This window comes from Colletes latitarsis, chromosome 13, assembly GCF_051014445.1.
Source record: "Colletes latitarsis isolate SP2378_abdomen chromosome 13, iyColLati1, whole genome shotgun sequence".
Lineage (NCBI taxonomy): Eukaryota > Metazoa > Arthropoda > Insecta > Hymenoptera > Colletidae > Colletes > Colletes latitarsis.
Genome location: NC_135146.1, coordinates 14949053 through 14973783, shown reverse-complemented (window position 1 = coordinate 14973783; position 24731 = coordinate 14949053). Strand labels below are relative to the sequence as shown.

The 24731-nt window shown below is 35.6% G+C and overlaps 2 protein-coding genes across 9 annotated transcripts; both read left to right on the top strand.

The window, feature by feature from the left end:
* Positions 1–111: 111 nt before the first annotated feature.
* On the top strand, positions 112–22666 carry Galphao (G protein alpha o subunit). Of its 8 annotated transcripts, XR_013080919.1 has the most exons (10): positions 113–750; positions 5074–5274; positions 8423–8465; positions 8829–8970; positions 10361–10521; positions 12350–12478; positions 14285–14414; positions 14728–14881; positions 15374–22326; positions 22406–22665. XR_013080919.1 is itself a non-coding variant. In XM_076780771.1 (9 exons), exons 2-9 carry the CDS (start codon positions 5157–5159, stop codon positions 15559–15561), a joined length of 1065 nt encoding a protein of 354 aa, XP_076636886.1. In that variant the 5' UTR covers positions 112–361; positions 5118–5156; the 3' UTR covers positions 15562–22666. The 8 variants fall into 8 exon arrangements, 7 of the variants coding, with proteins under 7 accessions (XP_076636886.1, XP_076636885.1, XP_076636884.1 ...); XM_076780771.1 differs by having other exon boundaries at positions 112–361; positions 5118–5274; positions 15374–22666; XM_076780770.1 differs by having other exon boundaries at positions 112–750; positions 5118–5274; positions 15374–22666.
* Positions 22667–22696: 30 nt separating this feature from the next.
* Positions 22697–24680, top strand: Psf3 (DNA replication complex GINS protein PSF3). The gene is made up of 4 exons (XM_076780773.1): positions 22697–23009; positions 23134–23278; positions 23753–23882; positions 24046–24680. Exons 1-4 carry the CDS (start codon positions 22865–22867, stop codon positions 24271–24273), a joined length of 648 nt encoding a protein of 215 aa, XP_076636888.1. The 5' UTR covers positions 22697–22864; the 3' UTR covers positions 24274–24680.
* Positions 24681–24731: the final 51 nt, after the last annotated feature.

The following is a 24731-nucleotide window of genomic DNA, read 5'->3' as shown; positions in this document are numbered from 1 at the left end:
GTTTTCGATTCTCGATTATCGAGAAGGAAATCCCGCGCGTGCGCGTTAGTGAATCTCTCCTCATCGTCCAGTAAGTTCCAGTGGTGGGGTCAGTTGGCGGATCGATCGACGTCCCGTCGAACCTCGCGGCTGTGAGTGCCGCTGTGCCTCTGGGCGGGGCGAGAGGGCGCTTCAGTCGTGCACCGGAGCCCACCAGGGACGCGTCCAGCTCCTCGAACGCTTCAAGTTGCTCGTTCGCTCGGATCTCTCTCTTTTCTCTCGACCGACCTTTTCATAAACGGTCCGCCAGAGCTGTCGCACAGGTGTTTATCGGAGAACAAAAGCTCACGGTTATCGTCCGGAAAGAGAGAGAGAGCTAAACGTGAGCTTAGTGTTTTATTTCTCCCCTCTCCCGTCGATTATTCTTCAACCGTACCTTAGATTTTTATACACCGCAGCCCCTCGATCGGTTCGTCAACCGACGATCAACCAGTAATCCGATCTACGGGATACCGTTTTCGAATTTTCGCACGCCACGGGTCGCGTTCAGTTTCGTGTCAAACGCAACTCGCCGGTCGTATCGATTCGAGAGGCGATACGGGCGTACGTGCGTACATAGATACAAACGCGTAGAGTGAAATAAGTGAAATATACGTGGAAGAGGTGCGTAGAGAAAAAGGTTTCGGGAGTATCTACAGGCGTCTATGTCCGCGCCCGGAGAGACGGAGAGCTACCCTGGCACCTAGCGGACGACGCGGGGTGGCTTCACCAGTGAGTCTCCACTTTTACGCCCTTATTTCTTCCCTTCCCTTCCCTTCCCTTCCCTTCCCTTACCTTCCCTTACCTTCCCTTACCTTCCCTTACCTTCTCTTCTATTCGTATCTTCTCGCCACTTCGAAGGCAAAGTCTTTTCGTGCAACGAGTCCGTCGAGAAAAAGACTATTAACAGACGTTTAATCTCTAATGGAACTAAATAATTCTGACACTCGGATTCCACCGTATCTTTTCATTTCCATTCTGATAGCAATCTTTCCTATTTTCAATCGTTTCACCAAAATCCTTTAGTTTTGACAAAATTACCCTATTTCGATAGACGGGACAAACGTTTCCTGAAAGAAGGGGTGCTAAGAAGTGCGAATCGATGAATAAAAGGTGTTTCTTTTCAAAGAGCTTTGATGAAAAGGGTTCGGATACCTGTAGACAGATCGTTAGTAATTCGAACAAATTTACCATGGGTTATAGGGCACAAAATAATAGAAACAATTTATTAGTTTAATAGATTGATTTATCGACGAGAGACAGTGGTCTCTTAACCCTAATCCTAGCAATGTGGCTTCGAGTACATATGTATATCAAGTAACTGTTGATTCTATTAGTAAATTTATACATGTACCAATCACGTTCCATGTATTGTTCAATTATAAAATATTTATGATTTTAGATCGGGTGACGTGGGAGGCGTATTAATCGATTTTGGACATTTTCGCGTACGATGCTTTCTTTTCAAGGAAGTTCATTTTGAAAATTTCTAGAGTACGCATGCGATCGAGAACCTGACTTATTTCCACTTGCGTTTTAGTACAGAATTATCTCTTTTTCGTAAATCTTGCCCAACTAGTTCGAACTAGTCGAAGCAAATGATTACCAATATCGATAAATATCCAACGCAAGTAGAAACAGCGAGTAATAGACGGACACGTTAGACAAGTCGTGCTCAATCGCGCGTGTTCCTGATTTATTTTCAACATGCGTTGTCTCGAATCGAAAAGTTGCGTACAACAATTTTCGATTCGTTCTTTTACGTAGAATAATCGCATTGGTGCTTGTAATACCGGTTACCAAACACCCTGTATATTTAACTAACGTTCAGATTCCCGTTTGTTTAGTAGGCGGCCATGTTGTTTTTTGGTTAGATACGTGTGTAACGGCTATTTCGAATTAAAATGGAGCTTTTGGAGATTCGTTGCAATATATGTATACATATTTTGCACAAGAGGAGGCTAGTTAAGGTAATTAAGCAAGATAAGAGAATATCGAATATCTGAATTGAGGTTAAAGATGGAACGAATTTAAAAATGTCTTGTTCACGTGTTTTGTCATAACCTACTCTTCAGAACACCGGTCCTCCGGGTTGATAGTGTATCAAGAGATAATGTTTGTGCGATTTGTTCCAGTATTTTACCTTTGAATTTGTTTTAGAGTCCCAAGACCATCGTCGGTAAACAATTTCTAGTGAATTTTTCTCGAACTCTCGAAAACAGAAAATCCCGGAAAGGCGGAATGAAAATATGGAAAAGGAAATGTTGTATGCGTCGTCGACACGTCAAGTTTATCAAGCACATTGAGCGTATCAGTAATACGTGAGAGCAAAGTAACGATATTAATTACAAATGAGTATTTATCAATTTAGAGTTCGTTTACACGGTCGATAACTTTTTAGCAGAATGAGTAATTTGTTTTGTTGCGTCGTGTCAGAGTTATCGACGAGTTTAAAAAAACTCTGACCGCAAAGATATTATTCGTGAACGACTCCGTGAACGTTTACCTCGTCAAGCAGGCAGGATCGCGTTTCTTTTTCCGGAGCAGTAAATTCTTTTCTAAGCGTGTTTCTAAAAAAAACTTGGACTCGCGATGCGCCCTACGTCTCAATATTAAGCGTTTCTAAGCAAATAATTAAAGAGTGATTCGCAAGGTAAGCGAAAATCAATTATTTTCCAACGTTGCCCAGAGAAATTTATTAAAGAAGAACGTTGATTATTTTTTGCAGACAATTGGAACAGTACCACGGAATCGAAATGGTATTAATTTTAATAATCAGAATTGTTTCTCCATTAAAAAAGAGTATTTTACCAAATATTTTCTTTTCTTATTTGTAGATTGAAAAGTAAAAAGACGGTTGTATAAGAAGCACGAAGGTCGCGTCGAAAGCGAGAACCAGGTCTCGGTTTTTACAAGCAGATATCATTTTTCTTCGAAGCTTTTAAGTACATACTTCTTAATATCAAAAGCTTGCCGCAAGATAGGACGCTCCTTGTCAGTGCCGCGTGAAACATGTTCCCTGATGGGTCAGACATAATCGTGAATAGCTTTATTAATATTCCTCGCGAGCCTGAACCGTTCCATGCGTTTCCATTTCGCTGCTTCGTTAATTATGTTGAAAATTTAAAACGCTTTAGCTAGAAATTGTCGAGACGGTGGTCTACAATCACTTGCAAAAGATTACTGCACAAATTTGCCACGTTATATAAAGAAAATACCAGAGTATTTATAGACATACATATTTTTAAAAAAATCAGAGTATTTATTAATCTGCGTGGAAAGAGGATCAACCTTAGTCGATTCTTTATTTCCATTAGTTTAGTTGTTCCAAGCAAATCATCGTAGACTGATGTTACAAGTGATCTGTTAACTCTCTTATTAAATTTGGAAGCCTCTAACAATTACTAGACCAAGAAGACGATTCAGTTTGCTCGTATTATCTGTGTAATTAGATAGTATTGAATTAGATTTTTAAACAAGAATGTCAAACTTAAGTAAAACAGGGTCTACACGCACGTAACGTAACAGGGTCGCGTTCTCATCGCTTACGTTTGTGTGAACGGGACCTTGTAACTGATTCACAAACACCAGTGTGTCGCGATAGAATTCGTAATACATAATTCTATCAGTTCGTGCAGCGTTCGTGTGTAATCCCATCGCGAACAGAAACATTCGTGTGGGCAAGATCTTGCAATTGCGTGACGAACATTCGGGAACGTTCGCGACCCAATTTCTCCATATTTCGGGTATTTCCAATTTTCCTGGACTGTTCAATATGTATCTTAATTCTTAAGAAACCTAGCAATTAGACATAAATTATATCTCACGGTGAGAATTTATTGGCTTTATGACCTCCCACCGCTACGGATTGCGAGGGGTGAATCACCTCTAGTCAGCTACGCAGCTACAACCTCTAATCAAGCTAATTAGCTAATTTAAGTTAAGATTATTTCGTGAAAATCGAACACCAAACGACGACGATGTTTATTATTTTGCTGAATGAGAAAATAACTTCAAGGCTCTAGTTACATTGTGGGAAATAGTAAATATCAATAAATATCTCGTAGATTCTGTACAACTATTTACTAGAAATGATGGTCACGAAAGTGATATTTATGAAAGAAATGTGTTTTTAACGTTAGGAACAATTCATTTATGTATCCATAGATAGGGCAGGTCTTTAAGTTACAGCTAATTACTTTGAAAGCGAAACAATTGTCGGTCTTGCATGTTCACACCATCAGTATCTACAAGTTCATTGTAATTTTACTTGAAATAGCTGAAAAATGTCGCTGTTAACGCGTTGATTGCCACGGTGGTCGTCTAATACTTGTAAAATTGTAAATAACTTTAATTTGGAATATTGTAAAATACCAAATTCATCATACTTCTATATTTCTATAATTTGAACAAATGTTAAGGACATGTTTGGACATGTTAAACTGGCGTGGCAATTAACGTGTTAAATATTGCTAAAGACTACGAGGTATCAAAGTTTGATCAAAAACCGAGATGTTAGTTAAAAAATGTAGGGGAGACCGGGGCTAGAAGTTCCGATTTTGAGAAAACATAAAAAATGTCTAGGAAATAATGTAATTATTTTTTTCTTTTAAGATTATCAGTTCGAATTTATTTTTTTTGTGATTAGTCGAAGCGGAACTTCTTACCCCGTCGTGGGGCAAGTTGTTATCGCTCTGGGGTAAGCAAACTTGTTACGGTAACAACTAGCCCCAATTTACATACGTGGCAATGTTTAAAAAATATTTTGTTTACATATTTAAATATTATTAAATATTTACTTAGCTGATACGTGACTACCTCTTGTCTAAAACTACGCAATTCGCTGTCACGGACGCTATTAAAATGTTTAACAGCGTGGCGTGATCAGGTTTATGTTTTCAAAATAATCGAAAGCACAACGCTATCTTTTTTCATCTTAAAGATATAACCGTCGGAAGAACTTACCCCCGGAACTTCTAGCCCCGGTCTCCCCTATGCGATTTGGCGTGGAATACAGTAGTTGGGAAGAAACAATTGAATGTGATCCGAGTATAGTTGTAGAGACAAGAAAGAAGCGCTCAAGGGAAATACGAATTTAGTGGTTGGTGGTGGCGTTTGTGAGGGCAACCTGTGGCAAGATGGGCTGTGCCATGTCGGCGGAAGAGCGGGCCGCCTTGGCCCGTAGCAAGCAAATTGAAAAGAATCTAAAGGAGGATGGCATTCAAGCTGCCAAGGACATCAAGCTACTGCTGCTTGGTGAGTAGCCTCGCACCATTTTGCATCCTACGCTAATTCCCGCTTTCGAATGACCATTTCTTTTCCTTTTTTTTTACTTTCTTACTTTTCTTTATTCAGAAACGAATCAATTTTGTCAGAATAAACGCCTGATTCGAGCATGTTTTTTGGGAGAAAGAGTTAAACCCGTGGAAGAGAAACAAGCCACGCCTTTAAGGACAATAACTCTGTGGCAGGGAACGTACAAGAATTTCCTTGAAGCTAACAATATGTTTTCTGAAAATGCACCAGGTGTTACACTATTTCCTGAACGGTTCCTATCATTCCTAATCTCTATACGTGTTTACAAAGCTACTGCTAATAAGAATTTATTATATATTTATACAGAACTGCTAACATCCACGTACCTAGCCCAACGTATAGCGAAGACCTCCACCTGAAAGCCAGATGTTGACCGTTGTCCTATCTTTATTATCCTTAGAAAACCGAATCTTGGCATGTACAGCTTCTACCTTAAAAAATGTAACCCTCCTGCAAGCTTTCGACAAAGATAAACAGTGTGGATCATTGAAGAGTCTTGTAATAATCACAAGTCGAGTCTTCTTCCAATGAAAAGGGAAACAACAATATACATATATTTTAGTGTAGATGATGGCCTGGTGATGCGGGAAAGGAATAAAAGAAATGAAAGCCACAGGTTAACGGTAATAAATCTCTGAAATAAAACACCACATTGTCTGTCGATGGTCAAATGAAGCCAGAACGCGGCGTAATTATAAAGGTGTCGGTCGTCTTTGTTCATAATACCGTGACTCCACCACGTGGAGATTGCAGAATTTGGCTTATATCTATAGTATGTTTTCTGAGAATGTATACTGTACGTTTAGCGTGTGTCTCGTTTTGTTTACTTCGGTTTAAAATGAAGTATTATTGCCCCCTGTGCGACGCATAAATATACGAGAGCGACGACCAGAGATAAAGGAGGAACGAGAGGGCAAATAATCTCTGCATTGCCAAGCACACAACTTAGAAGTGCATGTTTATAAACAGAATCGGAATAGCTTAGAATACATGTCTCTCTAAACGTATTTGTAGCATGTAATAATTTAAACTTGAGTGGTAATGATGTATGGGCTGATAAAGTACAGGAAGCTTATAGAATAATAATCACAACGGTTCTTAATAACCATCTTGGATGGTGATGTCGGCAGTAACAGACTGCCGATGAGCATTAATTTCCTAGTTAATCACGATAATATAGCCGTTGTGTTTATTATTATAGGCAGCGGTTTGTGATCGAGTTATAGTTATCGTGTGATCTTATAGTTAGTTATTAGTTGTGTCATATTGATTTAGTGAATCCAGTAATAATGCAATAGTATATTTTTGAATCGTACATTTTTCTTTATAAAAAGTATAAGGGGACAGTTAAATTTGGAGTTACTCTCTTGAGGGATGTTGGTTTTAAATCTTTATCATGAAATTAACATCTAAACATCAGAGTATTCGCTTAAAACATTCATTTTCGAAATTCGGATGTCCGATTAAAGCGGAGACAAAGAATCCCTGGTTTTCTGGTCGGCATTCAAAGCGAGATTATTCGAGGGAAATCTGGGTCCTGTTTATTGGTGTTTCCAATGACGTCATTCCTTTTGCTTGCGTCTTCTCCGAGTATTTTCATCCCATTTATGCTGCAGGAAACGCAGGCAGGCGATCGTTTTCTCAAAGACCCCTATATCACTCGCTAATTCGAATGTGCGTGAAATATTTACGGGCAGTCATCGACATATGTGTTCTCGGACAAGCAACAATGATCGACAAACAAAATAACAATTGTATGGTTCTTAATTTTCGCCTTAATTTAACCTGTAGAATCACGCTGTAAAATTTATATTTATTTGTATTTATATTTATCGCGTAGTAATGTAAAGAAACTCTCTAAATATAAAACAAAGGTATCGTTACTATGACTAGGTCTGGAGAACATCTCGCAGCTAAAATTGTACAGTATACATATATTCGAATGGGAATCTTTGAAAACAAATGATCAACTTTAAATATAGAAATATCGTATTGTTTCAGCTCGTTATCAAGCATCGCCCAGCGTTGAAATACTAAATTCAAAATTAAATGATATTGTATTTCGTCTATGATGTCATCGAATGTACAAATTTTTATAGTTCTCATTTTATTTTTATTAGAAAATCTTGTACATTGTTTTCCTGGTGTCTTAGATAAATAAGACACCTGTTTTAGGCTGTGCATCTATCAGTCGCGCATTCAACAACAGTAAAAGGGTAGAGAACAGTGTGTACGAGTGGGATACAGTTAGCAAGCAATCGCAATGAACAGCTCGCGTTTGCGCGGCAAGTGAATACGTTGCCTAATCTCATTCTACATAGTAATTTTCACTGTTCTCCACACGCTCTGGTCGTAACGTGCATTCGCGGCAACCGCGTACGCGACAGGTGGATACGTGGCTTCACAGATTTCTCTACGATCATCGTTAACGTGTTCCCCGGTTAAAAATGAGAGAGAATTATATTATTTGTACGAATCGTGCAATTAATTTATTAAATGCGTTAACGTAAGCGTTGCTCAGTAACAATTAGATAGAATAGAATTCGACTGTTGTAGAAAAGTAGAACGTAGCTGTAAGTGCGAGCGATTCGAAGCGTAGTGTAGTTCGGGATGAAAGAGCTTTTTAAAAGAGGGGGAGACCCACCATCCATAAGCAGGAAAACAAGTTCCGCTAGCACACTGTGCCACGCGTCATTTCCGGTCCTATGCTTCCACCCTAAGCGCCGCTTTTTTCCGTTTCAAGTGCATCAATTTGTTTTCGTTGCGTTTAAAAATTATTTGTATAATGTTCAGTCTCCTCTGTTATTTAATTATGTTTCTGTCAGCGGAGATATGTTCGTTTCTTTAAATTTTATCGTGCTTTGCGATGCTAGTACCTTTAGTTTATTCGTGTATAGCAAGTGTGAGATTGTACGTGGTTGTTGGTTTCCTATTTTGTGGTATTCACATATCCTGTTGAGTTAATTAGATAGTCACATATTGTCTCATCGATCAGTATTCACTTTTGATTGAAAATGACTAGCCAGTTATCCAAGATTTCCTGCATTGTTTACAGTTGTTATAAATAGGAACTATTTTTATGTTTCAGGTGCTGGCGAGTCTGGAAAAAGTACTATCGTAAAACAAATGAAGTAAGTAGTTCTAAATGCTATTTTATTATATCTTACGTATTACTAAAAATAAAACTGGAAACACCATTGGCTGTTAACTATATTATGGGTATATGTATTGAGTCGGTCGTTCACCTCGAAAAATCAATATTTTCCATGTTGAAAGAACAGTTGCGGCAAAACGTGTTTCAAATCTTCTTTTCTCGTCAATGGAGCCATTTATAGCGTCCCTTGAATAAGATCACGTGTATTCTGACGGTATTCTACACCGACGAATCATCTCTGTCGTGCAATTTGATCACTAAAGTTGTAATGCTTAAAGTAATTCGTTGTTAGTTATAAATTTTACGAAAGCTGACGAGTATTTGTTGTTTATTTTTGCAGAATTATCCATGAAAGTGGATTTACACCCGAAGACTTCAAGCAGTACAGGCCGGTTGTGTACAGCAACACGATACAATCTCTAGTTGCTATTCTCAAATCGATGCCGACATTAGGCATCAGCTTTACGACTAATGAACGAGAGGTAAATCCAACTTATTTTTACCAAGAAATTATGTTGGGCTTTTGGGGGAAAAATTATACAATAAATTGATAAATAAGTCATTGCAAGTAATTTCTTGTTAAGTAATCAACGTCGATAGATTGTTATTAAACATTTCTACCCATTTCATACTTGAAAAATTGTCTTAAAGTAGTGGGTGGGGCTCATGCACGCTTTTGGTTTAATTTCAATTTCGTGAAAACTCTGATCACAACATATCATCGTAAGAGCGATGACCCTATCTAGACGGGCGCATTTCCGGCCATCCGAAAGGGTCAAAGAGTCAAGTAGGGAGAAATGTACATAACAGATTTAATTAGATTTCTCTGCAATTCCAGCTTTGAGAATTGTTTCCAAATAAAATTTAAATCCACCACCAGTCTTTATGTTTCACTTTTTATCGAAGCAACTTGTAGATGATATGATTTTTTATCAATGACGGATTGATTTTGAGGCAGGAGAATGAAGATAATGCGTTTTAATATAATAAATCTTAGTCTTAATCACACTCAAGTACCTTCTCAAATGCAAATGAGTATTCTCAAGTGGTCTAAAAATTAATTTCTCCCAGCTTTAAAGTGTTTCAGCGACGACGATGACGAATTAATTGATGGAAAATTGTGTAGAGAGGGCTGCAAGAACCTCTGAAAATCGTGGTGTAGATTGTAGGCTAAGGGGCTATAGACAAGCAAGTCAAAAATTATCGATGGGCTGTGCACTTGAACGATCGATGCGCATCTCGAGGCAGTTCTGAAGCACCCTCTTCGGCATATTTACCGATCGTGCAGCATCGCGGCTGCGTCGTTTACCTTAGAGCGAATAACGAGCCACCGCCTTAAAAACAACAAGCATGAAGGGCTGCCTCGAGTACCGATTGATCCGACTTTTCAAACCAGCGGTTCTCAATTCGATCCCTCCACATACTAATTTATACTCTCTTCGTTAGAAATATTCATCGCGTTCGTCTCTCTGGCCAACAGTGTCTAATTAAGAGCTTCCAAAGTGGTCGCAGAAGCTTCAGATATAATTAAAACCCAGACAGTCTTGGAAGTCTCGGTTCTTCTTAAAATTTTAATGAGATCCTCTCGTTTGTGATACTTTTAACTTCAGTCTTTAAACTGGTGATACTATTTACAGCATCTGATATGTTAAAAGATTTCCAAAAACTATAGTATTCATTTTAATTGTGTTTAAATTTACAAGCCACATTATCATGCATTCAATTCTATATATATATATATAGTTTTTATTTTATGAAATTATTCTGCACTTTGATGTAATGACTAAAGAATAAATCACCTGTTAATATGATTGGAAATAGAACTAGAGACTTTTAGACAGGCCAATAATAAGTTGAAAAATTGGTTTCTAGACGGACGCGAAAATGGTATTTGACGTAATCCAAAGAATGGAGGACACAGAGCCCTTCAGCGAGGAGCTCCTAGCTGCGATGAAGAGGCTTTGGGCAGACAACGGGGTCCAGGAATGCTTTGGCAGGAGCAACGAGTATCAACTCAACGATTCGGCGAAATAGTAAGCAGATCGATTAATACTGTCTTATATTGGTCGCGATGTACATGGAGGATATTTTGCATGCAGATAGCCCGACGCTACTTGGCTTTCTAAAGGTCTTTTATAGCTGTATCGATGGCGAAATAAGTCATTGACAATGGCATAGTTTAGGGAACGTAAGGGTTTTGCAAACGTATTGCTAAAGGATGAGGACTTTGTTCCTAAAGGATCACGGAGCGAGGGTGGTAAGAGAATTTTTTGTTACATTGACAAAAATCAAATGTTTAAATAAAGTATAAGCATAGAATATACGTAATTAATTTTATTCGTTGTCTATAGTCGTGTCAAAGAAGAAGCTTGGCAAGGAAAGTTCCATGAACGAGAACCAACCCCACCTCCCTCGCTCTCTGTCTTGTTCCTACTGCCCCAGATATCTCGAGCGTAGTATTAGAAACACTGTACGATTTCCATTTCCTTCAGAAATGTGAAAAGATTTGTAATTACACGATGAAATAAAACTGTAATTTCAAATAATCGTACAGGGGACCTAGAATTAATAACTTGTATCGGTGATGAGTACAAGGAATAAAGTGCAACCAGCGGCACAATTGCTACGCCATCTTGGACCAAAAAGATCCTATAGGCTACAGGTCTGTTCCCATCTGTTACCGAGATAAGCGTTGTTTAGTCTTGACGCCTAAATGTGGCATTATACTCTAGCTACGAAGACGTAGACTCGGACATGTAGTACTCAGTCTATATCGATATTTTAATTAGTGTACTTCAATAGGTGCACAATAGATACAAGGAATTGAATAAATCCTAAATATTTGATCGCTCTCGAGTATGCAGAAATCTAATTTAGCAAAGGTCCGTTGGATTTTTTTATATTTAATTGATTTCGGTGGAATATAGGAATCATAGATAAAAGAAACATAAAAAATATGCATTTCTAGGGTTTTGAACGTTATCTTCTTTTCAGTTTGTCCTTCTCTCTTATTTAGATTCAGCAGCATATTGATCGACGATGACGTCACGCCACGCCCGTGTCACGTGGCCTAAAATGGCCGCCGACACCATCCCCCCCTTTTTCTTCCTCTGTTACATGCTCGCTCGTTTTCAATCTTACCTTACCCCCGACTGTTTCGTCTTTCACTCTGTTACTCCTTTACGCGAGGAAGAGGAAGAAAATAGAATGATGCGAGAATGATAGGGCTAAGAAGAGGGGAGAAGACAATGGAAAGAAAACTCCACTTCTGTTGAGAAATTCGTAATAATTGGACACTTAATAATCACCAAAAGAGTTGGGAATTAAAGCTGGACTTAAAAGAGAAGGGGGCAGTAAGAACGAAACGCGAATTAAGTGCAGAGTAAATATTAATATACAAAAAATTACTTATGCACTTGTACGTATTTCGACAACCATTGTTATTATGAAAACAAAGCAGTTTTCTTTCCATTTTATGTATGTAAATACTTACATCTGAACGCTTAGTATAGGAAATCTCATCACTTTCCCGCTCGTGTGCACGCTTCTGTCCGCGTGGAAGGGATGTTAACGTACTACCCTTTCAGAAAATTTTCCTCTCTCTTACAACCTCATCTGCGGTGACATAACACGACTCCACTATACAATGAATAACTTGTGAAAAATAATTTTTTCCATCCTATTAGATAAATACAACAACTTACTGAAATTTAAACAGCTATTAAAATGTTTTACATGCATTTCGAGAGAAAGAAATTAATGAATAGTTTTATGTCGAGTATAAACCTTTTGATACCAATTAAGATTTTTCGAACTATTAGGACATATGACTAATATGTTGCAATTTGTTTGATATTCCAGTTTCCTGGACGACCTAAACCGATTAGGAGGAAGGGATTATCAGCCTACAGAGCAAGATATTTTAAGGACTCGTGTTAAAACCACGGGTATAGTTGAAGTCCACTTTTCCTTCAAGAATCTTAATTTCAAGTAAGTCGTTGCGCTATCAATTTATTTATAAATAATATTTATATCACTAAGCTGAAACAGTGGGAAAGTTAACAAGATTTAACGAACTAAAGATGATTTTTTATTTTTATTTTATTCAATCTGTCGTTTGAATTATTAATAAAATCGTCGTATAGGGTCATATAGGGTGTCCCATTTAAATCAACTCAGTCGAATATTTTCGAATCTATCGATGGTATTAAATAATGTTGCAGACAAAAGGTTATTTATTTCGATAAATGAATAATGCTCATGAAATAAGGCAACACATGGACATGTATTTATTCGTGACTTTATTTGTAATGAACAAGTTACAGGTTTATTACAAAAACGAGTAGAATCGTTGTTTATGACAACTTGTTTCTACCTGTTGCTTGGAGTAAAATTCAAATGCAGATGTAATTTTATCAGTGTACACTGATACGAAAGAATGTTATCGTTTTGGGAATATTAGAGTCACTCTAACAAAGGAGAAACTGTTTTCCATTCCATAATCGAACTGTTTTCTTTATCTTTTACATTTACGATAATACAGTTTAAATTGTTCATGTTAACATCCTGAATGACGTAGATACCGTTAAAGCGATGAATTTTTGTTTGCTTTATAAGATAAATGTGTATTTTATATTCAATCACATCGTGGAAAGTGATTGCCGTCATGAATCTTTTTAGCACAGAACGCATTTTTCTGTAGCTGAGTAATAAATTTAATAAAAAAGAAGCGAGCTTTAAGGGTTTAATTCTATAAACTTAGTCATTCTAAGATATTAGTTTTTGGTTTATTATAGCTTGGAGCATTTACAATCAATTCTGCTACGAGAATTGTAAGTAAAGTGTATATGTATAGATTTATCAATCGTTAATAGATTGGTGCAGAAAAACTTTTCAAAATTTTTTACCAATCATATAAACCTAAGAGACGTACAACCTTTGTTTAAACTTTTTTTTTCAATATCCCTCACCGTTCTCGAGATATTCGACGAGAAAGATAATTTTGCATTTTCTTTAAGGGTTGATTTCACCCCCTAAAAGTGAATTATGGCACGAACGGATTCCCAAACTTCCCTTGTAAGTATTTTTTTATACTCTGTATCATATCTTTATATTTTCTATGAATTTTTATAACTAAACATTCTCGACGCATACGTTTTACTTTTTATTTTAATTTACTTGGCTCGAGTATTAATTTTTTTAAACTGTAAGGGGGTTGGTTCGGTCGACAGTGGGGAAAGAAAATTACGGAAATGTGGTTCTAAGGGCAAAAGGATTATATTTTTTTATTAGTTACGTTGACGTTTACAGACAGGTCTCGATTATTTTTTGTTAACTCATTTACAATATATTTTAGCTATTCTCCCTTATCGAATCCAGGAAATTGTTCTTTTCCGTAACCCCTGTCCTTTCCTGTGCTGCTATGGGTTTATTCCAGTAAACCTGCCATATTAGAAAAAAAAACTGTGTTTGTACATTTGGAAACAAGTGTCTGAGGGGTAAAATCCACCCTTAAATGTAAATATTATCTCGTACTAATCGTGTGAAATTGATGCGATCAATAATCAACAATCGATAATACTATTGCACATACATGTAATTGTGCTGAAATGACTTGTGTAAGACTTTATTTGGTACACCCTGCATATTCGTAAATTATACTGACTACGATTAAATTTTTAAAGTTTAAAATATAATCGTATCATTGTGCGTTTGAAATTTATAGTGGGTGTCTCGCATCGTTTGGCTTGGCTGCTTGTTTGTCGATTAATCGCTGGGCTTTTGTTTATGCGACAGATTGTTCGATGTGGGTGGCCAAAGAAGCGAACGTAAGAAGTGGATACACTGCTTCGAAGACGTTACTGCGATCATATTTTGCGTTGCGATGTCCGAATATGATCAAGTCCTGCACGAAGATGAAACGACGGTAAGCGATTGTCCGTTTCTTCGCATTATTTTCTTTTTGTCGTATTTTAAGTTACACTAGCGACAGTTACTAAACCAACATTATAATCCCTTATGCACTTGGGAAGATACGTGATCCGTCACGGTGCTCGAATTCGTAACAATAAAGAAACTCAAGAACCCAGAAAAAGTCTGCAATTGTCCTCTCTAGAATGATTCATTCTTTATTGTATTTTTTGTTAATGCCTTTGAAAGAATGTAGGAAAGTGAGAAGACGATTCCACGTTCGCGTTAAACGTATCAAAAATGAATAATAATTATATCTCTTTTCACAGAATCGAATGCAGGAGAGTTTGAAGCTGTTCGACTCAATTTGCAATAACAAATGGTTCACTGACACCTCGATTATTCTCTTCTTGAACAAGAAGGATCTCTTCGAGGAGAAAATTCGCAAGTCACCGCTCACGATTTGCTTCCCCGAGTATGCCGGTGAGATTCTATTTTCTTTTTCACGTCATCGACTGACAATTCAGTTTCTAATCATTATAATCTACCGTTTTATCGAATCACAGCGCAGTAATAAATGTAAGAACTGTGAAAAAGAGTTGGAAATTCCTTTGGATAGATTTTTTAGGGATGCTGGCCAACTCCTCCATAAGGCTAATTCAGTAAACCTTGTCTTTAGAAGGTTGAATAAATAACTGTTGAATAGGAAGCGGTAAGAGAAGAAGATAGGTCTAGGAGAAGAAAGATAGAATATTGAAATTACGCTTATTTTGGAAGTACGTGTGTAAAGCGCACCTAACTGCTCGTTGATAATGTTACCACTGATAAAATTACCTCCTCTTAGTCGATGAAGTAAATTTTCAAGAAAGAACAAAGAAAGGAAAGAGAATAGAATAACTCGAAGAGAAGAGATAACTCGTTGATTAAAACGTGTAGAAAATTGGAGATAACGGACGTGTTTATTGTGTATGACAGGGGCGCAAGAGTTCGGAGAGGCCGCGGCGTACATCCAGGCGCAATTTGAGGCGAAGAACAAGTCAACCACTAAAGAGATCTACTGCCACATGACTTGCGCCACTGATACAAACAACATTCAGTTCGTGTTCGACGCAGTCACAGATGTCATTATCGCCAATAATCTCCGTGGTTGCGGTCTCTATTAGGATAAATATTCTCGTCGCGGAACCGATCGACCGACACACTCACAATCACACACATAAACACGACAGACATGTTGCGAGAACGAGGGAACACGTGAGAATGAGAGAGTGAGAGACTGACAGCTGGAATGAAAGAGGGTGATAGAAGGTGAGAGAAAGAGAGGGACACTTAAGTACCACCGCTACTACTACCGACCACCTGCGGATATCCACCTTCTCAACTTTTTTTTTTAACAAGAACCCTTTCGTCCTATCCCTTTGGACGTTGTCTTTTCTTGCGGTAAACGAACAGGCAGAATTTATAGGAGAGAGACCCCACTAACTAACCGACTCTGCAAATGGATTCACCATTTAAAGCCAATGCAAGGAACTTTCTATGAAAATGTTCTCGAGCTAAAAAGAACTGAATCTCTGTGCTTAAGTATCTTTAAATTATGTAAGTTACTATTATGCCAAATTTGAAATTTCATTGAATTTCGATCAGTCAAGTTAACTTCCTAGCGGGAACTTTCATGGGATGTGAACAAACTTCGATAATCGTACTAATTTTTCAAGTTACAAACAATATATATTAACTTTCTACTAATCCATCCGAATACCGGCCTGTTGATAACTTAGCTCAGTTTATAGGAACAAGAACTTATATAAATTAAAGATACTTGAACGTTTGTTGCAAACAGTTCAATCTAATTGGTTTTAATAGCTCATCAAGACGAATGGAAGATAATTGTAATTTGAGAACAAGATGAAGCAAGTCGTATTTCGTGTCATTAACTATCGAATACGTTCCTAAAGTGCGTTCACCGATAAAGAAGCACTTTATAGGTACATACACTATGATTGGAGGATCGTATTCGTCGTCTTGTCGAGTGAAGGAGACGATTACGTTTCTGTTGATCGTGAAAATTCAATACTAAGGAAGTTGATAATAAGATCGTTGACCCTTTTAATAGGAAGAATTAGGTAGAATCGAGGGACGAAAGACGCGGCGATAGTCGATGTAATTAATTGCTTGTTCAAAGCTGAACAAATATTTAAAGTGGACAAGTGTTTCTAATCCTTTAAGACTCGACAAGCCAGAAAGTAAAGGTTTGCTTTGAAACTTCTCCGATCAACGAAGAGTGAAAAGATTACACGCAAGTGGAAGACAACAGTTCGGTCCTCTAAGATTTGGCGTTTAAATGAGAAATTGAAACGAGACTCACTAATGATCGATTCAGATTTTTAGCACAAAGACCAATCATAAAGCACACTTGGATCTCAACATTTTCTAATCTAATTTTATTGTGAGTTAGCAAGCGAGTCGTCAACGTGTAAAACACGTAGTTCCTAATTTTCTTTGCTTTAATTTTCATTTAAATATCAATTCTTCTCATTTTCATTAAGTAATTCCTTTCAGTAATTTTATCTTTGCAACAAAACCGATCTAAAAGCAATGAAATATTTGAATAATAGAATTATTCTTAATCGCATACTTTGCTAGAAAGCAAATATGATTTTGTCTTGAAATTTTTATTATTTATTCTACGATGATTATAAGTATCAATTTTATCAATTTTCTACCTGGAAGTGTCTCTGAACGGTTTCTGTCGTACAAAATACGATTATTTCCCCTCGTATATTGTACAACTATTATTCAACGTCTTAGCTTTACTTAAACGAGTACGTTTATTGTTTATTGTCGGTCGCATAAGTCGCGCACAAGTAATCGACGAGAAAATACGTGCTTTGCAATTTTTAAAATATCGTTTAAACACGTCGGTTGTTTTTTTAAACAATGACGCGATAATGTTAAGTTCTTGATCAGTTGCTTTGAATTGGAAGACTGAATCAGAAAAATAAAAAATCGCACGATCAACGTCGGAACACTAAGAATCACCAGAATGCTCAATGCTTTGCCAATGTAAACGTTTTAAAATTGTGTCGATCGAAAGATTAAAAGGCTGAGTACATGAAACAATTTAAATGAATTGTAACACTCGAACGCACAAAAATTCAAAACTCATAAAATATAAAAGGAAATTTAAAATTAAGCCGATTGCAAAATTCACAATTAAAATTGCACAATTTCAGTTTATCGCTGTTCTGAAACTTTTAATAATTTAACTCGAAGAATATTAAAGCTGAAAAATTGATGATAGATATTGTTTCATGTCGATCGAAAGATTTACGTGTACTTGTACATTTTGATACTTTTGGAACTGACTTAAAAGTCTATTTGTTTCATCGATACGCACATTTACACAAATTTACAAACATTTCCGCACAGTTGTACACGCACACGCACACGCACACGCACACGCATATACATATTTTTGGATCGAAACACGAAAAATCTTCGCGTCGTTAAAAGGACGAAAAAACTGATTCCACCGAATGAGAACTAGAAAACAGTTGTGAAACTTCCATTGTTGGAACAAGTTTCTCCTACAGATTGTTAAATTTATGTTCTTAACAATATTTTGGAAGTTTGCAAACATAATTTTGTTTACTATACGTTAAAAAATAGTGATTTACAACTACGAATGAAACATTCCACGTACAAATGCAGTTCTCTTCCATTTTTTTAAATTAAATATTTAATTAATGAAAATTGCAGCTGCAAATTTATCTCAAGAATTTTCTAAAAAATTATTTGATCTAGTGATTTGTTTATTAGCTTTGACATCGTAGTGGAGATTAAAAAATATATTTTATGATGCTTTTTGTTGGGATTTTAGCTACAAAAACTATAGTATTTTTTAAAAATTTGAATGCTCCTGTCTAAAAGTGTTTCAATGCATCTTAAGCGAGATATCTTCTTCGGAGAATATTGAAAAAATTTAGAAGAAATGTTGCAGTTGCAACTCCACGCTATTATATTATAATTTAACTAATAACCGAGAAGAGTGTTTAACCAAAAACAACCAAAGAACCGAGTAGAACAATAATTATGACGTAACAAATTAAGTAATCTCGAAATTGATAATAGTCTGAATCACGTGTAAAGAAAAGGGCAAGAGTGTAGCTATTACTTTTCTTTCGGCTACGAGTACCAAAAAAGAAAACATTTTTTTCATTTAGGCTTCGACTTTTGTTTCCGTTTTTACGCTGATTTTAAGAATTATTTTTATATCGTTAGTTGGATCTAGGGATACAAAAATAGTATTAGTGTCACCGCTGTTGCCATATTACTATAAAATTCATACACGCATAAACACACCCTAATTTTAGGAGTTATGGATTAATTAAGTATTTCTATATGTAGTAGCTATAATTATGTATAAATAAGTACATACATAGAATTTCTAGTCAAGTTAGGAAAAGTACTAACTCGTGCAAACACGATCGAGGTAAAGATTAGTTTAACATTGAACAAGAAAGAAATCTTATTTGAATATTAATTAAATTCGATCTGGTCGCTAATTGAAATATACCAAATAAATTGCACTTGGGTAGTCGATGGTAAATCAAAGAAAAGAAAATGTTTTCTAAGTTAAAAAATATTTTTATTGGAAAATGATTATTTCGTTTAACGCGTTAAATCTAAACGGAGAATTCTAGGATATACATATGGTATATTTACTTATCAATCGAAGATGTTTAATTAATTTAGTTGGAAATTGAAATCCGAACAAACCATTGAAACATTGTGACAGCGTAGAATAAAGAAATTTTTTTTAATTATTTGCGAAATGAGGAAAGAACTGTTAAAATATTGAAAATGAACCTATAGTCCGGCTGACGAATTAACCGACTTGTTCCGAACGCTTGTAGCGAAGTATTTTAAACACTTAACGATTTTCGTTGATAATATTCGCTATTATTGTAACTACTATTATTGTTATTATTATTACAACTTACTAATATTTTATACATTGTATACATTATCTACATATCTATCTATTCTATTTATATGTATATCATTTATTAATGATAACATAAATCTGAGATGTAAGAGATCAATTTTAAATAAGTTATTTATTATTTGTTATTTACAAATAATGTATTTTTTATTTACAATGTAATAAAAACGTATAAAGTACAACTTTCTTGAATAATCTAGAAGTGCATAATGTTCGAAGAGACAATACTGAAGTATAATATGTTATAAATAATTAATCATTACGCGAAACCATTTCATTCGCATACAACGCACTTTAGAGGCCAGTGGAATAGCAATGTAAGCAATGTTAGTCCTAAAGGCAAGCAAACAATATACATATATTGTTTATGTTTCTAATCAATGAGATCGTTTTGATCGATATCTTATAAAGAGTACGATATTATGGTTAGACGTATCGTTTAATTAAGAAAGAAATTAATGAAATTTAAACTAAACCAAATACGTATGAAAAAGTGTTCCATAATCACACGTATTGACACAGAAATTTAACGTCGATGGCGTCTAGTATCTAGGGTTTACAATGTACAGATATAAATAAATATAAACGTGAAAAGTATTTAGTTATTAGGCATTTTTTCATACGTATCTATTTTCATTTCTTTTTTAATTTAACGAGGCGTCCAACCATAATACATATACTTATAACCACATTGTCATCAACAATTTCAATAATTTTTGAAAATGATTTGCTTGGCTTGAAACGTATAAGTTTGCTTTTAAAATTGGCATTGTCTATATTACGTCATTTACGTTGTAGTTATTTCAAACGATAAATTATATCAATGGATATATGTGGAAAGAGATAAGTGTTTTGAATTAAAAGTAACAAGTAATAAATAATATTTTATATCGATGATTTAATGTTAGGATCAAGTTCAACGTGTATTGACGATTGCCAGTAAGTTTTTTTTTTACAAACATTCGTAGAAATAAATGTACACGCGATACACTCGTTTCCCATCACTATTTTTTACCGAATAATGACCAATCGATGAGTACCTAAGAATCATTAGTCAAGGAAACGAGTTGTGAAAAAGAGTTCTAATGACTAATGGGGAGTCTCAGAAATCGTTTTTTTCGCCGGCCAGACTATAGTCTTATTACTCGATCATTGTACCTCAACAACGTTCATAATTTTTAAACAAATTTAAGAGTAGTTCTCTTTAAGTGCAATTTTTAACCAGAAATTGTATTTTATCGAGTTACAGTAATTTATAACAACTTAGGACGATAAATCGTACGAATTAAACTGCATTTTTAATTTTAATTTTTTGCTGGGATAGCATCGTAATGCCGTTCGTACCGTAATTTCCTCAAATCTATTTTTCCCTAATCGGAATCATCAAAATTATTGTTTATGTATGATCACAAGAAGGTGATAAATTTTCTATCAAGAGCCACTTTCAGGAATTAGTTTCTTTTTTACTAATTATTATTCTGAACTTTAGTTCTGATATCTAGTTTTTTATAATTATTTGAACGTTTCTCGTTTTCGTTCACTGAATGCGTAATCCAGAGAATTGTCCCATATTAATTAGCGACAAACCCAACGAATCTATTTTGCAATTCTGCACACGTTTCTATTCATATTTATTGTATTGACAACCTACGAATTTTCGATTTGCAATTTTTAACAAACGACGCTCTCGAGTCTGAATGCTATTATAATAATTTAATTGCAGACTTTGAATTTGCATTCAGAAGATACTACATAAAAAGATACGTTGCTAAATTGCATATCGAAAAACGTGTCGCTAGCAGTTTACGGTTCGTAAGTTGCAGTCAAAGATACATATATGTATATGTATATATATGTATTGTTAATAAAAAAATAAAATAAAAAAAGGAAATTAAGTGAACGAACAAAAAATATTTTTCACGGGGACAAAATTCTTATGTACGGGAAATATGAAATGCGAAACGTATGATGTGTGTGAGAGAGAGAGAGAGAGAGAGATACAGTATGAGAGGTCACGGAAAGGAATAAATAAAATAAAGAAAGGGGAAATTATAAAAGTGGAATAAAGAATGAAAAAGTAGAGTGAAAAATTACTATCGAACGATGGTTTGGCAGTCATACTCTTTGACGGTACGCCAAAAATTGTAATTCGCGATTAAAACGTGACGTCAGGGTTCCTGAGTGCTGGGGAGGGGACAGGTGACCGCATGGTGGGAGTAGGAAAATCGCGGGAAAAGTACGGGAGTAACTAACACTAGTGTTATTATCGTAATTGTAACGATTAATGGTAATGATCATAATCTTATTGATAAACGCTAAATGATAATAAGGGACGTGGATGAAAAAAAAAAAAAAAAAAAAATGGGAAAAATTTCACAATCTTTGTGATTAAATGATAAAATAATGCGCCCAAAACCAAATCGTTTCGTAAAATCATTCATAGGGTTGACGAATCAACGCCGTTTCTTTCTTACTTTTACCTTTTCATTCTTTTATCATAAAGAAACAAAGGAAGAGTGAGAACGCAGGATGAGAGAGGAAAGGGAAGAGAGAGAGAGAGAGAGAGAGAGTGAACGACAGGGGGCAGGGGGATATCCGGGGAATGATAAATGGAATGTTGCGAGAGGAGAATGCTCTCTCATTATACATATATAAATATATATAATTATTATGTCATAATTGTCCATACATCTTGAAATGTCGAAATAAACGAATAAATAAAGGCGAGCGGTTTTTATTGCCATACAAACTGTCTCGTAAGGAAAGATGAATAACAATATGCAAAATAATTGTTATGTTCTTATGCAGTTACATAAACATCTTTCTTTCCTTTAGTGTTCTTTTGTTCATTTTCAAACAATTTGTATACTAGAATTTGTTAACCCAGTCCCGCAAGGGGCCACGTAATATCCATTTTTAGTGCGTATGTATTGAAATATTTGGTAAAACTCTAGAAAACTGTACTCGTGTATTGTAAAGAACGATCTTTCGGTTTCAATTAGGGTTATGGCCTGTACAATATCGGTACAAGTCCCTGCTCGTCATATTGGCTACCAGACATTGCGACATCTTTGCAGCGATTATTGATATTACACTGATAATAACACTTGTAATAACGTTGCAATAAATGTTAGGGCCCTATTGTGAACTATGCCAGTTATGAAGGGACTGCCTCCACAGCTCAAGGAGCGAGGGAAATGCGAGATGTACTCGTAATTTCTACCTTTCTCTGTGCTTGTACATAGTTTCACATCGCATTAAGGGTAATGTACGTTACATTAAGATTATATACATCGGTTTATTTAATAGATTTAGTTAAAAATTTATTTTTACAACAAAGGGGCCATCTACGGCAGAACGCTCAAGCTTCTCGAGAACTATTCCACGAGAAGCTTGGACGTTTTGCCGTAGATGGCGCGGCAAAATACAGCATGAGACGCCGCCTAGCATCCAAGTAGTGCATGCAGTTATTCCCGCGTTTTTTATGTACAGTTATTGAAATGGCATTTCATCAAAGTTATTTGCCTAATTATTTCACGTTGAATGATATTTTATGCACCGAAGAACGTTTATTCTGCAAAATCGAAGTAGAGTTGCCTGGATTAGGTAATAATTAATTTATAACAAATTGTAAAATGTAGTTTGAACGCAGTGTTTAATGTACCATGATTTATGTAGCATAATGGGGACTTAGGACACAGCTGAAATGAAAATACTCTATTTGTTTAAGGTTTCTTGGATTCTTCGTCCCAAACGGGAAATTTGAAGGCGGGAACCAAGTTACAATTTCCATTATGGCTAGCCGAATCAATGACAAGTTTGCAGAATCGTATAATCACCATCGATGTACCGAGTATATATAAGGAAGGATATAGGTATGATTATTAATATTTTTCTTTATTCCTGCTGGTCTTGTTGCGTCTATATGGCCAAGTTCTTAATAATTTTGTTTCGTATAAGTTGTAACATTATATTTTTTACCTTATCCTTTGCTTCTAATTTAAACAAATGCTACAAATAATATGTTTTTTTAATAAATTGTATTTCTATATATATGTAACATTATTTATATAAGGTAGAGCTTTCGTTATCTGCAATCAAACAGAGATGTAGGTGTTTCTAGCATTTTTTAGACAAAAAAACAATCTTTTCAGTAGCGGGCTTGATATATTTTTAACGCGATTAACCAGTATCGATGCATATATGTAATACTTTGTGAATTTCATAGCCTTCTTGTGTCCTTAAAGTACTTTGTTAGTACGTTTAACTTTGCGGTTGCATTCCTTTCGTGTTTTAAATGTCTTAAGGAGGTTGTATGGTCTAGAAATTTGAACAAACCTATCTCTTAGGGAAATTTTAGAAGCCGATGCAGATGCTGTTGGTTTAAGCAAATGGAATCCTTACTTTTACGAATTAGGAATTTATGTACAGAAGTTTGGTGTCAGAGAATCCGAACTGATAACTAAAAGTTTGTTACAGGTAAATCAGTTAACGAATCGTAAGTGTAGACATAAAGTTTGACTCGTACAGCAAGTCAGGCAGCTAAAACTTAGAATAGTACTGTAATTTTTCAAGATTATCGTTGTCAATTCGAGGCATATATTGTTGTAGGAATTCTAGTCACTTCTATTTTTATTTTTAGACGTTTAAATCTCGTTTTCGATTAGTTATGGATTGGGCTCAAAACCCGACATCCGATCCAACGTTGGATATTAGACTTCCTCGACTCGAAAGAGACATTTATCAGTCTGGGAGAAAGGCTAGAGCACGTTTATCGGAATGGCTGAGAATGGGTACTAATAGCATTCTTCCTTCCGAAATTACGGCGAACTTAAAAAAACGAAAACGCGAGGACTACGAACTCGATTAACAGATTTCATAAAGCATAATTGCACGAATATTAAAAATAAACCTGAAAAGACTTTAATCTATCGGTGATCAAAGCGAATTGACCGTATAAGCGTGGGCGTTGATTATTTAATTGTATCATCATTAGTTTTTAATTTTGAATACAATTGTTCTTACTTGTTGCGCATTTTCGTGACAAATCTTTTACTTCTGAAAGTGTTGAGAATAACGAAAACAGTGATAAATACATATACATATGAAAAGCATAAAGATACATGAAAAGATGAAGATTGAGAAGAATGTGTTGTGTGTGTTTTGTAAGATAAAATGTTTGACGTGCGATAAGAAACATTTGTAACGTAATTTATTTATTATATTCTTTAATTTCATACTTCTATTAACTAATATAGTTTACTTTACACGTTGTTGTTCAAGTTTTTTTTTAATGTAATAAAAACAAAACTCATAGAAAAATAAATA